Source organism: Gekko japonicus, unplaced genomic scaffold, assembly GCF_001447785.1.
Source record: "Gekko japonicus isolate JY-2015 unplaced genomic scaffold, Gekko_japonicus_V1.1 scaffold176, whole genome shotgun sequence".
NCBI classification, from domain to species: Eukaryota; Metazoa; Chordata; class Lepidosauria; order Squamata; family Gekkonidae; genus Gekko; species Gekko japonicus.
In genome coordinates this window covers 425,346-440,438 of record NW_015160840.1, presented here as the reverse complement: position 1 = coordinate 440,438, position 15,093 = coordinate 425,346, and the positions used below count along the sequence as shown (strand labels likewise).

Here is a 15,093-nt window from a genome sequence, read left to right as displayed (position 1 = left end):
CCTTTCCTGCCTCATTCTCTCCTTTCTGCCCACCAGCCAACCTTAGTTTATCTGCCCCACCCCTCCGGGTTATTCAGCTTTCCCTCCTCTTCATCAAAATACATATTATAAAAATAAATGTACACATCACGTCATCTCAAGAGGCCAAGGGGACAGGTACCAATATTGTCACGGAATACAGAAAATACTTCAGCAAGACAGTAAATTTTCCCCCTGGTTTTGGTTTATTTTGTTGTACACCATCCACACAGCATCAATGATGTTAGTTGCTTAGCTATATATTCTGTTCAAAATACGGTCCATGGAGGCAAACTCAGTGGTTTTTCTCAGTCTGCTTTTGCTAGCAGAGATCTACATCTTCGCACCAACCACCATCGTAATCAATAACACAGCAAGGGAAATATATAAATATATGCTGCAATGAGCACCATACCAAATGCTCACCCTGCAAGTCACTTGCAAAAATACTGTCCCTCAAAAGTTATTTGTAAGGCACAGTGCAAAGGCTCACAATATGCAGAAGCAGCAGCTCCCAAGTCCTGCATTCATCCTATCATATTAAAGGGAAAGGTGGCATCAATCTTCTTCAGAACTAGATTCATCTTCCTGGTCAGAAAGCTCAGCAACAGGAAACCGCAAGATGGCAGCTACGCCTGTAAGTTGCCCAAGCTGCTCCCCAGACACGTGAAGGCTAGAGAAGAAGCGAACAGTACCCATATTCTCACGCACGCTGTCTACTAGCTTGACATAACGACTCCGCGTAGCTACATCTTGATGCCTAAAGAGTTCATCACTGATCAATAAAGTATCAATTGCCATGGCCTCGTTGGCTTTTTCCACATGCTTGAGACCATAAAAAGCCCGGTCGGGCTCATGTTGTAGCATCTTGTAGAAATCATCTAAGGCTTTGACTTCACCAGCAGCTTTAGTATCCGCAAGTCGACTAGTCACAGCTGGGTCACACAGAGCTTCTTTCAATGCGTATTTATGTCCAGAGGAAGCGTGTACCTAGAGTAAGAAAAACCACAAAAAAATACTGACCGCTTTTTAAGAGTTCTCTCTCTCTCTGTAGTACTCTCATCACCAGAAATCTCCATTTTTAGCTTCCTTGTAACTAGGTGGTATCCCTCTGGTTAAGCTTTACAAGCCAGAAAACAAGATATTTAAATATATATTGCTGACAGCAATAGGAGAAACAAGATTTGCTGGTCTTAAAACCACAACATCATTCAATGGAGATTTTATGTTCAGATACCACAGAAATTCAAGATGGACTCTGACTGCTGGAATTTTGCCCTAGCTTCACAGGGCTAGAAACAGAAAAAGCACGTCGTTCTTTCAGCACTGCCTGCCCCCAGATAATGAGGGTGCTCTTCAATGTTTTGCACAATAGGTTTTAATCATATCAGTACTGTACATAAGTATTCACTTTTCAGAACAACTGGCACTTAAAGAACAGTGACATCCTAAACCATCGACTTGTACAGATTTTATACTTAGCTCATTTATGAGGAAGCAAATCCCCCTGAACTCAAGGGGAATGACTCCTACACCTGTACAGGACCTGGCAGCTTATCTTACTTTTTGAACTCTATGGTGAGATAAGAATAATTCTTGATAGTATCTGCCTGTGTGCAATGTACATTTAGGTATCCTTTGCTAGCATGCTAGCAAATTGCATCTGAAGCATTTAGTAGCCAAGAATACATAAGAGGCAACTTGAATGGTATATTTATTTGATATTATGTTGCATGAATGAAAGCATGGATTTTAATCAATTAAACATACTGGTCATTGCTTCAAACAGATTTCTATTTGCTAGCATTTAGCAGCAGTTTCTAATGTGTTCTAAATATGTTTACAAAACTAGTTAAAACATTTAAGTTCCACATTTTAAAAACTTAAATCTTGGAGTTAAGAGCCCTCCTTTTCCTTCTTTTAAACACACACCAGCAATCAGAAGTAAAATTAAATGAAAGTTATGATAGCTGTTCCTGCAATAAAATCTCAAAGGTTTGGGCCTTCTTTATGGCAAATACTCTAAACCAAGCTCTAGGCAGATATTAAAATTACCCTTATGCCAAAAGCTTCAGCACTTTCATGTTTGGCCTACCGTTCACAGGTCTGTAGTACACATATACTGATTTTCTAGCTACTTGTTTTAGCCTCAAGTTTGAGCAAGTTTTAAACTCATAGCAAGAAAAGAAAAAGGGAAAGCTAGGCTTACAACAGAGAACTGAACCAGCCCATCACTCCTTATATATTTACTGCTACGATCCCACTTCTCCTACATTGCTTATAACCTCAGCTCGGAATAATCTTATGTATAAACCAGGTGGTCAGCCGTGTCGGTCTGAAGCAGTAGAACAAATTTAGAGTCCAGCGGCACCTTTAAGACCAACAAAGGTTTATTCAAGGTATGAGCTTTCGTGTGCAAGGTACACTTTTTCAAATACATTGGAATGGAAGGTAAGGTTCAAACTTATAGACATTTACCACCTATTCTGACATATTTATCGCTTTACTGTTCCCCCCCTTGGTTAAATCAAAACAACTGTTGATCTCGTAACCTTAGCTGATTATTTAGTTTTGTCTTAGCATATCTTAAAACATCTTCATCATGTTGCGTGTTAATTTGCTGTTCAGCCTGTCTATAAATTTGAACTCTAACCTGCCATTCCAATGTATTTGAAAAAGTGGGCGTGCACACGAAAGAATAAACCTTTGTCGGTCTTAAAGGTGCCACTGGACTCTAAATTTGTTCTTATGTATAAACAACACACACTTAATTCAGTGGGACTTACTTCAAAGAATGTATGTTTAGGATTGGAACATGCAGTGACAAGCTTTTCAAATACAGGTATTCTTCCACTGAGCTGATGTATACTTGATGTTACCCTCCCAAACCAGGCTAAATAAGTTAGGAAGAATAACAGACCAATGGAGTAACAGGCCATTTTATCATACATTGATTAACCCCCCCCCCCCCCCCATGTTTTGCACAGAACCTTTTGAGTTATCTTTACCTGCAAGAACTTTGAGCGGTTCTCCAGCAACAGTTTGTTGTCAGTCTTCACGGCTTGCTGAAACATGTAGTCGCAGAACTGCTCTCTGACAAAGCCTGGGCTGGCCACAAGCACACACTTTACAACATCAAAGGAGATGTGACGCTGAATTGCTTGCATCACCTGCTCATAAAATCTCTCCAGCGCTCGGTCATGTTGACTGCAATTTCCTCTTCGCTTTCTAGGGATGTTCACCTCGATCTTGGCTCGGGTCAGGGTCATGCTAGGGGTCACCAGACAGACGTGGGCCAGCCCTTCCTGCATCACCACCGCAGCCACATCGGCACTCCACCCCGGATCACAGGCTTGCTCGATCCTGTCCAGCATCACACTGTCCCACTGCTTTTTTGCCAAGGTGAACTGACGGTTGGGCTCCAGCTCAATGGTGTGATAAGCCCCCATCTTGACATACTCATTCTCCTGGATGTTGGTGCCTTTGACACGCAGCTGGCACGCCTGCGAATCGAAGTCAATGGTCTCCACGCACAGTGTGAGAGTGGTGCGGATGCGGTTGCTGCCCACGCTGCCCGTGGAAGACTCAGTCTGCACCTTGCGGAAGGTGGAGGCTCGCAAGCTGTCACCCACCTGCAGCAGGTTGTAGGCGTGCCACATGTCTTCGGCCTCTTCAGGAATGAGGGTCACTTGCCCCGCATTGTCTTTTTCAATGTCCTTCCGCACCAGCTTCATCCTGGCTTCACCTACAGACCTGCCAAAGCAGAAATGCACACCTCTGCACGTGCTCCTGGAAGTCTCCTCCCCAAAATAGGGAATAGGGGAAGATATAGGGAAGGTTAACCCCCCCCCCACACACACACAGAGGTCCAGATAGGGGGCGTGTGTAGGAGCAATAGCCCAGCTTTCTGTCACAAAACAGAACAGGCCGTTCTTGAATGGAGGCACGGGAGGAACTAGCATGAACACCCCCAGTCAGAAGCTATGGGAAGCTTTTGCAACATGGGGGCTCGCCGCGGAAGGCAGAATCCTCTCGGCACCGGGGGAAGGGGGTGGGGGGGAGACACAGCGAATGTTCCTGCTTTCAGGAATCCTCTCGGACTTCAAGAACTCACCAGGCGATTCTCCTTCAAAACGCCTGCGCGCCACCAGCGATCCCATAGGAAGAAGCGGCAAATGCGAACGTCACCAGCCTCTCCCTCGCTACCTTTCCGCAATACTAAGCATGCGCAGTATGACGTCGCCGGCCACGCGTAGCGTTAAGGCGCATGCGTAAACCTCCGTGCCGCGTCAGAGCGGGGATCCCTCTGGAGGCTAAGAGGCGGACAATTGCGGCGGCAAGGCGCGTGCGCGCAATGAAATGCCGGCTCTGCTCCGGAATCTTGCCGGAGGTGAACTGCGCACGCGCGAAGCGAAACCTGTCCGTCTGGGAAAGTTGGAGCGGTGGGTGTTTCTTCCCGATTCTTAGTGTGTAAAAGGCACCTATCCCAGAGCGGGTGGATTTTGCAATGGAGCTAAAGGATTAATAGGAGCAAATGCCACAGAAGTTAAAAAAGAAAGAAAGAAACTGTGGTTACGAATCTGTTGAATTCGGCCGGGTTCACTTCTTAGTAAGAATGCTTAGGAGCAGATTGCATGGCTGCAGCTTTGCCCCCATTAAATTTCGTGGGATTTATGTCCGAATAAGCATGCACGGACGAAATCTAGGCATTGTTATCTGGGAGTAAACTATTGTATTCAGTGGGACTTACTCTTGAGTTAGCATGCATAAAATCTGGCGTAGGTGCACTCTGTGATTGCACAAAGTTCGCTCTGGAAGCATTGACATTTCTAAGTTCCGGGAACGGCTGTTGAATTTGCACCTGGGGAGAAAGAGTAGGAACGAGGCTTGTTCCAGCTGTCCACATGCACGTCTCCGCCCCAACTAAAGCAGAACAGAAATCCTGCTTGCCAGGGGCAGACAAGTGCACCACAGCTTGGCTGCCAGCCTCCAGGTGGGGCCTGGAGATCTCTAGTAATGCAGCCTATAAAGATCGGTTGCATTGAAGAAAATGGCTCCTTTGGAAGGTGGATAATGTGGCATTCTACCCTGCTGAGGTCCCTTCACTCCCTATGCTGAGGTCCCTTCCCAGGCTTCACCCCCAAAATCTCCAGGAATTTCCCAACTGGGAGCTGGCAGCCCTATGCAAAACTGCTAAAGTACCAGTCATAATTGCTGTAATAAAGTTTTGCACAAGCTATGAGAGCAATGGAAGCTGGCAACTTACTGCACATTTATTTGAGAGGAACTGGTCAGACTGAGGCCATTGAAGATGACTGAGTATCAATATACAAAAATATTTATGACCTGCTCTCAAAATTAATTTATGACCTCCCATCAAAACAATGGACAAGTTTGGCCTTGGAGAACAAAATGAAGCAGGGCAAAGATTAACAGAGTTTTGTCAAGAGAACACGCTGGTCATAGCGAACACCGTCTTCCAACAACCTAAGAGGCGACTCTATACTTGGGCATCACCAGATGGGCAACACTGAAATCAGGTTGACTATATCATTTGCAGTCAAAGATGAAGAAGTTCTATAGAGTCCGTAAAAACAAGACCTGGAGCTGACTGTGGCTCAGATCATGAGCTACTCATTGAAATATTCAGAATTAAACTGAAGAAAGCCGGGAAAACCACTAGGCCATTCAGGTTTGACCTATATCACATCCCTGATGAATATACAATGGAAGTGTAGAACAGGTTTAAGGGACTAGATGAAGGACTATGGAGGGAGGTTTGTGGCATTGTACAGGAGGCAGCAATCACCACCATCCCAAAGAAAAAGAAATGCTAGAAAGCAAAGTAGCTGTCTGATGAGGCTTTACAAATAGAAGAGGAAAGAAGAAAGGCAAAGGTGAAAAGGATAGATTTACTCAACTGAATGCAGATTTCCAGAGAACAGCAAGGAGAGATAAGGAGGCTTTCCTGAATGAACAATGCAAAGTAATAGAGGAAAACAATAGAATGGGAAGGACTAGAGATCTCTTCAAGAAAATTGGAGAAATCAAGAGAACGTTACATGCCTGGCTTCAAGTGGTGACCACCCCTCCCAGCTGGGCAGGAGTGAAAATTGAGTCCACAATGACGTCGTGCTGGCTGGCGTGTTGGGGAAGTCGGGACAAGCCGTCCGCTAGTGCACATGGGGGCGGGCGAGCACTGGGAACAAGGCTCTTTTATAATTACTTCTGATTCCCCATTCTCCCTAGTATTGGGGGCCCCTTGGCTCTACAGCCACGACCCATACATTCTCTGGGAGAAGGGGAGGATCGAATTCATGTCACCCAAGTGTGGGGGGCACAAATGGAGGGAGGAATGGGGGCCCCGTCCTGCGAAAGACTCCTCGTTTGCTCTCCTTACATTGGGAAGAAATTTCCACGCTTCCCCGAGAGTACCAGGACTTGGCTTCGGCTTTTGGAGAGGAAGAGGCTGACGAGCTGCCCCCCCATAGACATTCTGATTGCAGCATTGAGCTGGTTCCGGGCACTAAACTGCCGAAGGGCAAGATTTATGCCATGGGACCGGCTGAGAAAGAAGAGCTTAGGAGATTCATTGACAAAAATCTGGCCAGGGGATTCATTCGACCAGCTTCATCCCCCTATGCTGCCCCGGTTCTATTTAGGAAAAAGAAGGATGGTGGCTTGAGACTCTGCACGGATTACCGGGGCTTAAATGCAGTGTCAGCCACAAATGCGTACCCGATGCCTTTGATTAAAGATCTACTGGCGGAAGCGGCAAAAGGAAAAAAATTTCTAAACTTGACTTGCGGGACGCTTACTTTCGGGTTCGCATAAAGGAAGGCGATGAAGCGAAAACCGCTTTCAACACGCCATTGGGGCAATTCGAATATCTGGTTATGCCCTTCGGGCTTCAGGGGGCTCCGGGGGTCTTCATGAACTTAATCAATGAGGTGTTACATGAACATTTGTTTAAGGGAGTGCTTGTTTACCTAGATGATATCTTACTGTACTCCCCCGACCTGCCCTCCCACGTGAAACTGGTCAGAAAGGTATTAAGTACGTTGCACAAGCACAAACTGTTTGCCAAACTGTCCAAGTGCGAGTTTCACAAAACACACATTGACTTTCTGGGCTATCGCCTATCGGCAGCCGGACTGGAAATGGACCCGGGGAAGGTGCAAGATGTGGTGGGGTGGGAGGCACCTAAAACTCGTAGGCAATTGCAAGCTTTCTTAGGATTCGCCAATTTTTACAGATCATTTATAAAGAATTTTGCCCAGATCGCACTTCCACTAACTGACTTATTAAAAATAAAGGGAAAAGGCCAAGAGGCCACAAGGCTGGGGGCGCCGCTTGCATGGCCAACGGAGTGCGAAAAGGTGTTCCGGCGTTTGAAAGGGCTGTTTACTTCTGAACCGGTATTAGCCCACCCTGATGAGACGAAAAAGTTCGTTGTTCAAACTGACGCCTCAGATGTGGCTATGGGAGGGACGATCCTGCAGGAGGGGAAGGATGGGCTGCTGCATCCGTTAGCTTATGTTTCCAAGAAATTCTCGGATGCTGAGAGACATTGGTCCGTGTGGGAGAAGGAGGCGGGAGCAATTTAGTTGGCGTTGTCTATGTGGAGACACTGGCTGGAGGGGGCGAGGGTACCGTTTGAGGTGTGGACTGATCACAAAAATCTGGAAACACTCAAAACGCCCCGGTGCCTGATTGCCAAACAATTGCGGTGGGCTGACTTCTTTTCAAAGTTTCAGTTCATGCTCCACCATTTCCCGGGGTCGGCTAACTCGCTAGCGGATGGCTTGTCCCGCCTTCCCCAACACGCCAGCCAGCGCGACGTCATTGTGGACTCAATTTTCACTCCTGCCCAGTTGGGAGGGGCGGTCACCACTCGAAGCCAGGCAGCCAAACTCCCTACCTCCCCCCCCTTCCCCCTCGTCATCTCCTCCCTCCTCGATTCCATGGCTCAACGATTTTCGCGTGAAGTTTTCTGAGGAAGACAACTCCATTGTGCAGGGAGTGGGGGATTGTCAGGTGGGGAAGAACAGCTGCTGGTACAAAGACGGTAACCTGTACGTTCCTATCTCCCTCCGGAAGAAAATTATGGAAGCGGTTCATGGGTCAAAACTGGCTGGGCACTCAGGTTTTGTGAAATCACTAAAACTTCTTCAGCGTCAGTTTTGGTGGCCGCACATGCGCAAGGACTTGTCGGCGTTTGTGCAAACCTGTCAAATGTGTGCCATGAGTAAACCAAGGGGGGGGGAACCACCCGGGTTGTTGCATCCGCTCCCTACTCCATCCAGGCCATGGGAAGTGGTGTCCATGGACTTTATTACTGACTTGCCTCCCAGTAAGAACAAAACGGTTGTTTGGGTTGTTGTAGACATGTTTTCTAAACAAGCCCATTTTGTGCCTTTTCCATCATTGCCGACTGCCAAGGCACTAGCCAAAGCGTTTTTCATGAACATTGTGCGCCTACATCTCTTGCCTACAAAGGTGGTCTCTGACAGGGGGACCCAATTTGTTTCAAAGTTTTGGAAAGAACTTATGGATATTATGGGGGTGGAGAGGGGTTTGAGCAGCGCGTATCACCCAGAGACTGATGGGCAGACTGAACGGGTGAACCAAACATTGGAACAGTACTTGTGCTGTTTCACTAACTATCAACAAGATGACTGGCGTGACCTCCTGCCTTTGGCGGAATACTGCTACAACAACACCTGTCACACCTCCATAGGCATGTCACCGTTCACGGCTGCTTATGGCTATGACAGTCCTCCTTTGCCATTTTTGGAGGGAAAACGAACATTGATGCCAGGAGATGCCAGCGTCTGGTGCCAGTCATTGCAACAAGCCTGGCCTTTATTGTGCAAAACGTTGGAGGCGGCTAAAGCTGCCTACAAGAAACAGGCTGATAGAGGAAGGGTGGAGGGTTGGGCTCTACGGCCTGGTGACTATGTATATGTGTCTACCAAGAATATAAAAATGCTTCGGCCCAGCAGGAAGCTCGGATGGAAATTCATTGGGCCCTTTAAAGTACGAAAGGTGATTAATGAGGTGGCAGTTGATGTGGAACTTCCTAAGAATTTACGGTCTTTGCATTCTGTGTTTCATTTCAGCCTCCTTAAGAAGGACAATGGGTCTTGTCCCTGGCGCCAAGAACATCCACCTCCCCCCCCCCTGTTTTGGTGGATGGAGAAGCACATTATGAGATTGCCAACATATTGGACTCTAAGCTGAAGAGGGGAAAGCTTTTCTATCTTGTTGAATGGACTGACTTCGGACCCCAGCACCACGAATGGGTGGAAGTAGGGGATATTCGGGCCCCTAACATGCTCAGAGACTTTCACCGAAAGTTCCCGGGGAAACCGGGAGGTCTCCCGCTGTGACCGGGAGGTGGGAGGGCTAGTGTATTTTGGAAGGGGGCAGTATGTCAGCGAGCTGCCAATGTGTTCTGAATGAATGAATGAATGAATGAATGAATGAATGAATGAATGAATGAATGAATGAATGAATGAATGAATGAATGAATGAATGAATGAATGAATGAATGAATGAATGAATGAATGAATGAATGAATGAATGAATGAATGAATGAATGAATGAATGAATGAATGAATGAATGCATTTTATTGTTACAGCGCATAGCCAGCAATTATAAAAAACCATAGAAGTAACTTACAATAACCAAATGGTAAAACCACCTTAAAAACAACAGGGTTACTAAGGAACAACATTATGTAGTCATTTTGATCACCAAAACCAGACCCAGGAATACGCTGCAATGAAACACATCCAAAAAGAGTAAAATAGAATGACAAAAAGGCAATAAGATTTAAAATCAAACAGTGACAACCAGAGTGACAACCAGAACACTGATGAGCCTCTGCGACCAAGGAGCAAAATTTTGCAATGTCTGGATTTCAATGTCTAAAATATCCAGATGGTGAATCTATTTATGTAAAATTATACAAGCATTTTAAAATCTAAAACCAACAATACAATGTAAAAAGGACAGAATTTTTAGTCTTAAAAAGATAAAGAACGAGAATAAAAAAAAATCAGTTATTTGGGAGGGAATCTAACCCAAGTGGCTACCTGAACACTGATGAGCTTTTACAACCAGAAAACAGAATTTCGCTATCTGGTGTATCGCTGTATGGTCAGGATTTGAAAGTAATTTCTCTATCTTATCCTGATCTTATCCTGATCAGAGGAGCCAACCAAGAGGGGACCAAAACATTTCTCAGGAAGACATGTTCCTGGGATTCTATCTCCCCAGACGCACACATGCATAGCCTCTCATTTCGGGGAGTTTTCTTGAATTTACCCTCGAGAACTGCAGAAGGTAAAGCACAGCATCTAGCCAGAGTATACGCCCTCCTAAGTTTATTTGACTCCAGAACGGATAAGTAAGGGGCTTGAGCAACAATATATTTACTACTGTAAGGCGCTAAAAAGGCAGGGGTCGCCTGTACGTCCAGTTGGTGTTTAATATCTTCAATCCTCTGCCTGACCACTAGCTTGAACGTCCCCCCTTTCCTTTCCAAAAGCTCTTTGGGTGAAAACCCTAGTAGTGTAATTTTCCGAATAGTATGGGTCAGCCATTTAGATTGGTAATCGTCAGTCAGGATTAAGGGCACAAGGCCACATGGATTTAGGTTTATCTTTAACCAAAGAAAAATAGAGTGCAAGGTGATCTTGGCTTCAACTTTCATCATGCCAGTCTCTAGCCGTACCATTGCATTTGTAACACACCTTGGGACTTGGAGCACTGATCTCAAGAATTTCGATTGAACCAGCTCTAGTGGGGCATAGCAAGAAGATGTCGCTCCCAGTAGCGTCCCATAGAGCATCTGGGCTAATGTTTTAGCCTTAAAGAGTTTCAGTGCTGCTGGCACAAAATAGCCCCCTGTAGAACGGTAGAACTTGAGAATACCTTGGGCGGATTTATCACCCGTACATGCTGCTGCCTGACTTTGAGCGAACTTAGAGCCCGAGGCTTGGATAACCATACCAAGGTAACGAAAGTTGGTTACCTGTTCAAGATTCTGATCATTTATACTCCACTTTCTTAACTTAGGTCTCCTGCCAAAGGCCATCACCTTCGTCTTCTGATAGTTAATAATCAATTTCTGATCACTACAATAACTGGCAAATCTATTCAATGCCCTTCTCAGGCCAATTGAGGTTCTAGAAAGAATAACAGCGTCGTCAGCATATAAAAGTATAGGGATAGGACGCTGGGCCAATTTGGGTGGATGGAGATCTGTACCATTAAGATATCCAGCAACATCATTAATGTAGAAGTTGAAGAGAGCTGGTGCCAACATACACCCCTGCCTAACTCCCTTGTGGGTAGAGATTTTATCTGTCAGGTGGCCCAACCCGATACATCTAACCCTCAGGGAGGTGTGTTCATGTAAAGCACGGATGAGAGCTAGAAGTCTGTATGTATTTTCCCCCCCCCCCCCCATGTGCAGGTTATGGCCAGACCCTCATGCGCATGTCTGTATGTCTTATGAAGCGCTCATTTCTATGTCTCATGCATTCCTTTCGATATACGCTAGTGTTGCTTTGTACTCTCGTAATCAGCAAGGTCACAGGTGGGGAAAGTCGGCTTCGCTTAGTCTATACTGAACTAGAGTGTGAGAAGAGTCTAATTGTTTATCTTTTAGGAGACGTTTGTTCTCAGGCTTTTGGGCGCGAGTTTGACAGCCCAACCGCGCGAGCGGGAACCAAGCCTATTGGTTATTGCTATTTTGAAATTGCTTTATTATGCTGTGCCTGACCATTCTGGTTATTCCAAACAGTGAACTTGCTCCAGTTTCTTCATGGCTTCAATAAATATTACTTTGCTACAAAGGTGTATGTGATTGACAGCTGTGGATTTGGACAGCTGGCCATGATAAAGGACAAAAATGGTAGGGACCTAACAGAAGCAGAAGAGATTAGGAAAAGATGGCAAGAATACCCAGAAGAACTATACAAGAAGGACCTCAATGTCCTTGACATCCATGATGGTGTAATCACTGACCTTGAGCCAGACATCCTAGAATGCGAAGTCAAATGGGCCTCAGAAAGCATTACTAACAACAAAACTAGCGGAGATATTCAAAGTTTTAAAAGATGATGCTGTTAAAGTGCTGCACTCAATTTGCCAGCAAATCTGGAAAACACAACAGTGGCTACAGGATTGGAAAAGGTCAGTTTACATTCCAATCCCAAAGAAGGTCAATGCCAAGGAATTCTCAAACTGTTGCACAGTTGCACTCATTTCACATGCTAGCAAGGTCATGCTCAAGATCCTACAAGCTAGGCTTCAGCAGTACATGGATAGAGAACTGCCAGAAGTAAAAGCTGGGTTTCAAAGAGGTAGAGGAACTAGAGATCAAATTGCCAATATTCACTGTATTATGGAGAAAACAAGAGAGTAGCAGAAAAACATCTACTTCTGCTTCACTGACTATGCTAGAGCCTTTGATTGTGTGGATCACAACAAACTATGGCAGGTATTTAAAGAGATGGGAGTACCAGACCACCTCACATGTCTCTTGAGAAGGGTCAAGAAGTGACAGAACCATATATGGAACAACTGATTGGTTTAGCATTGGAAAAAGAGTACAACAAGGATGTATATTGTTACTTTGCTTATTTAATTTATATGCAGAGTACATCATGCAAAATGCCGGCCTGGATGAATCACAAGCCGGAATTAAGATTGCTGGGCAAAAGATCAACAACCTCAGATATGCAGACAATACCACTCTAATATCAGAAAGTGAAGAGGACCTCAAGAGCCTCTTGCTGCGGGTCAAAGAGGCGCGCGCAAAAGTTGGCTTGAAATGCAACATCAAAAAAACTAAGATCATGGCATCCGGCCCCATCACTCCTTAGCAAATAGAAGGGGAAGTCATGGAAGCAGTGACAAACTTTATGTTCCTGGGATCCAAGATCACTGCAGATGGTGACTGCAGCCATGAAATTAAAAGATGCCTGCTCCTTGGGAGGAAAGCAATGACAAACCTAGACAGCATAATAAAAAGTAGAGACATCACCCTGCCAGTAAAAGTCCATATGGTCAAAGCAATGGTATTCCCAGTAGTAATGTATGGCTGCGAGAGTTGGACTATAAGGAAGGCTGAGCGCCGAAGAATAGATTCTTTTGAATTATGGTGCTGGAGAAGACTCTTGAGAGTATCTTGGATTGCAAGGAGATCAAATCAGTCAATCCTAAAAGAAAACCCTGACTGTTCCCTGGAAGGCCAGATACTGAAGCTAAAGTTCAAATAGTTTGGCCACCAAATGAGAAGGGAGCACTCACTGGAGAAGACCCTGATGCTGGGAAAGACTGAAGGTAAAAGAAGAAGGGGACAACAAAGGATGAGATGGTTAGACAGTGTTATCGATTCAACGAACATAAAATTAAGCAAACTCCAGAGAACGACGGAAGACAGGAGGGCCTGGCATGATGTGGTCCATGGGGTCGCGAAGAGTCGGATGTGACTGTGTGATTGAACAACAGCAACATCAAAACAACAAAAATCAGTACATGTAGTCAAACAAAAAGACTTAGAAGTAAATGGAATGATTACTAGGTTACAATCCCAAGAACACTTGACTGGAAGTAAGCCTCAATGAATAAAATACGGCTTCTGTGTAGACTTGGTTTGGCTTGCTCTCCTATGAGGAAAGGACATAAAGCCATCTTCAAGAATTCTTATTACCCTTCCAAATTACATAAGGTGATTTGTGCTGGCCTAAAGCGGTTAAAGGGTCCCAAGACCCACAGTACTTGATTCCAAAGTGTTGTCTTGTGGTAGCAATCATGCATTAGGGGTAGAATTGCCCATCTCCAGATGGTGAAAATCCAAACACAACATCTGTGACAAAAATAACGAAGAGTCAATAAAGATATGTGTGCAAAATCATTTACTGTAGTAATTCTGTAGAAGATTCTCTTCTATTATCCCTCTCACGCAACAGATAGTGCACAATATATACAAATCTGTTTCACAAGAATTGCTTTATCTGAGCATGTAGCAATCTCAATTCGTATCAATTTCTACTTATCAACTCTTGAAGGAAACATCCTATGCTGAGTCTCTAATAACAGAACCCAAGGTAATACATTACGAAGACCTTGGGTTATGATATCAGAGAGTCAACATGGGATGTTTCCTTCAAGAGTTGATAAGTAGAAATTGATAAAAATTGTGATTGCTACATGCTCAGATAAAGCAATTCCTGTGAAACGGATGTGTTTATATTGCGCAGTATCCATTGTGTGTGAGCGATAATAGAAGAGAATCTCCAAAGCCCGCCCTCCTCTGGCCCCACCCTCAAAATCTCCAGATATTTCCCAAGTTCCCAATTCGGACCTGGCAACCCTGTTGGTTAATGAATCTTGTTTCCTACTAAATTAGCTTGTATGTCCCTGACTCTTAGGATGGAGTACTCAGTCCTTTTTTAAAAAAAGATTACAGTTAAATAAAAAATTTGTAGGACAGGCTCTGCTACTCCAAATAATAAATTAATATTCAGTGCTTCTTAAGTGTCTGGCAAGTTCTGTATCCTGAAAAGTATAACTGAGCACATTTATTGTGCAATGTTCAGAAAACAGTTGGTAATCTTTCTGTGGAATCTTTGGCTCATTTCTCAAGCACACAAACTGTGCAAAAGGGAAATAAGTTTAGAAATAACATCGTGCAAAATATGTTAATTAAAGTACTTGTATAACTACTTTTGGGTTCAAGGATTAGTAAGACATTAGAAGCTGCAACACGTTCATAACGAAGCACTGTCTGTCTTTTTTTTTTTTTTTAAAAAAAAGCTGTTTGTAAGGTATAAAAAACCAGCAAAGCTGTTTGCTGTTTGAACTTATTAATACACAGGATATGTAACAGCCTACTAACACGTCTTCTTGTGAGCAACAAAGCATAACACCAAACGTTATTTTCATATTGAGAAGTACCAAATTAAAAGCTGACATTTCTTTGAGTGTATTTCCCACTCGATTGTGTGTGTGTGTTTGCAGAACTCACAGAAAAGTGGCTCTAGAACATTTTTCTC

At 44.5% G+C, this 15,093-nt stretch overlaps 1 protein-coding gene across 2 annotated transcripts; it reads right to left on the bottom strand.

Annotated features, from left to right (window-relative positions):
* Positions 1–216: 216 nt before the first annotated feature.
* PELO (pelota homolog (Drosophila)) lies at positions 217–4,172 on the bottom strand. 2 transcript variants are annotated; one of them, XM_015419088.1, is made up of 3 exons: positions 4,133–4,169; positions 3,027–3,771; positions 217–1,008 (listed from the first exon to the last, which is right to left on the bottom strand). In XM_015419088.1, exons 2-3 carry the CDS (start codon positions 3,750–3,752, stop codon positions 577–579), a joined length of 1,158 nt encoding a protein of 385 aa, XP_015274574.1. In that variant the 5' UTR covers positions 3,753–3,771; positions 4,133–4,169; the 3' UTR covers positions 217–576. The 2 variants fall into 2 exon arrangements, with proteins under 2 accessions (XP_015274574.1, XP_015274566.1); XM_015419080.1 differs by having other exon boundaries at positions 3,027–4,172.
* Positions 4,173–15,093: the final 10,921 nt, after the last annotated feature.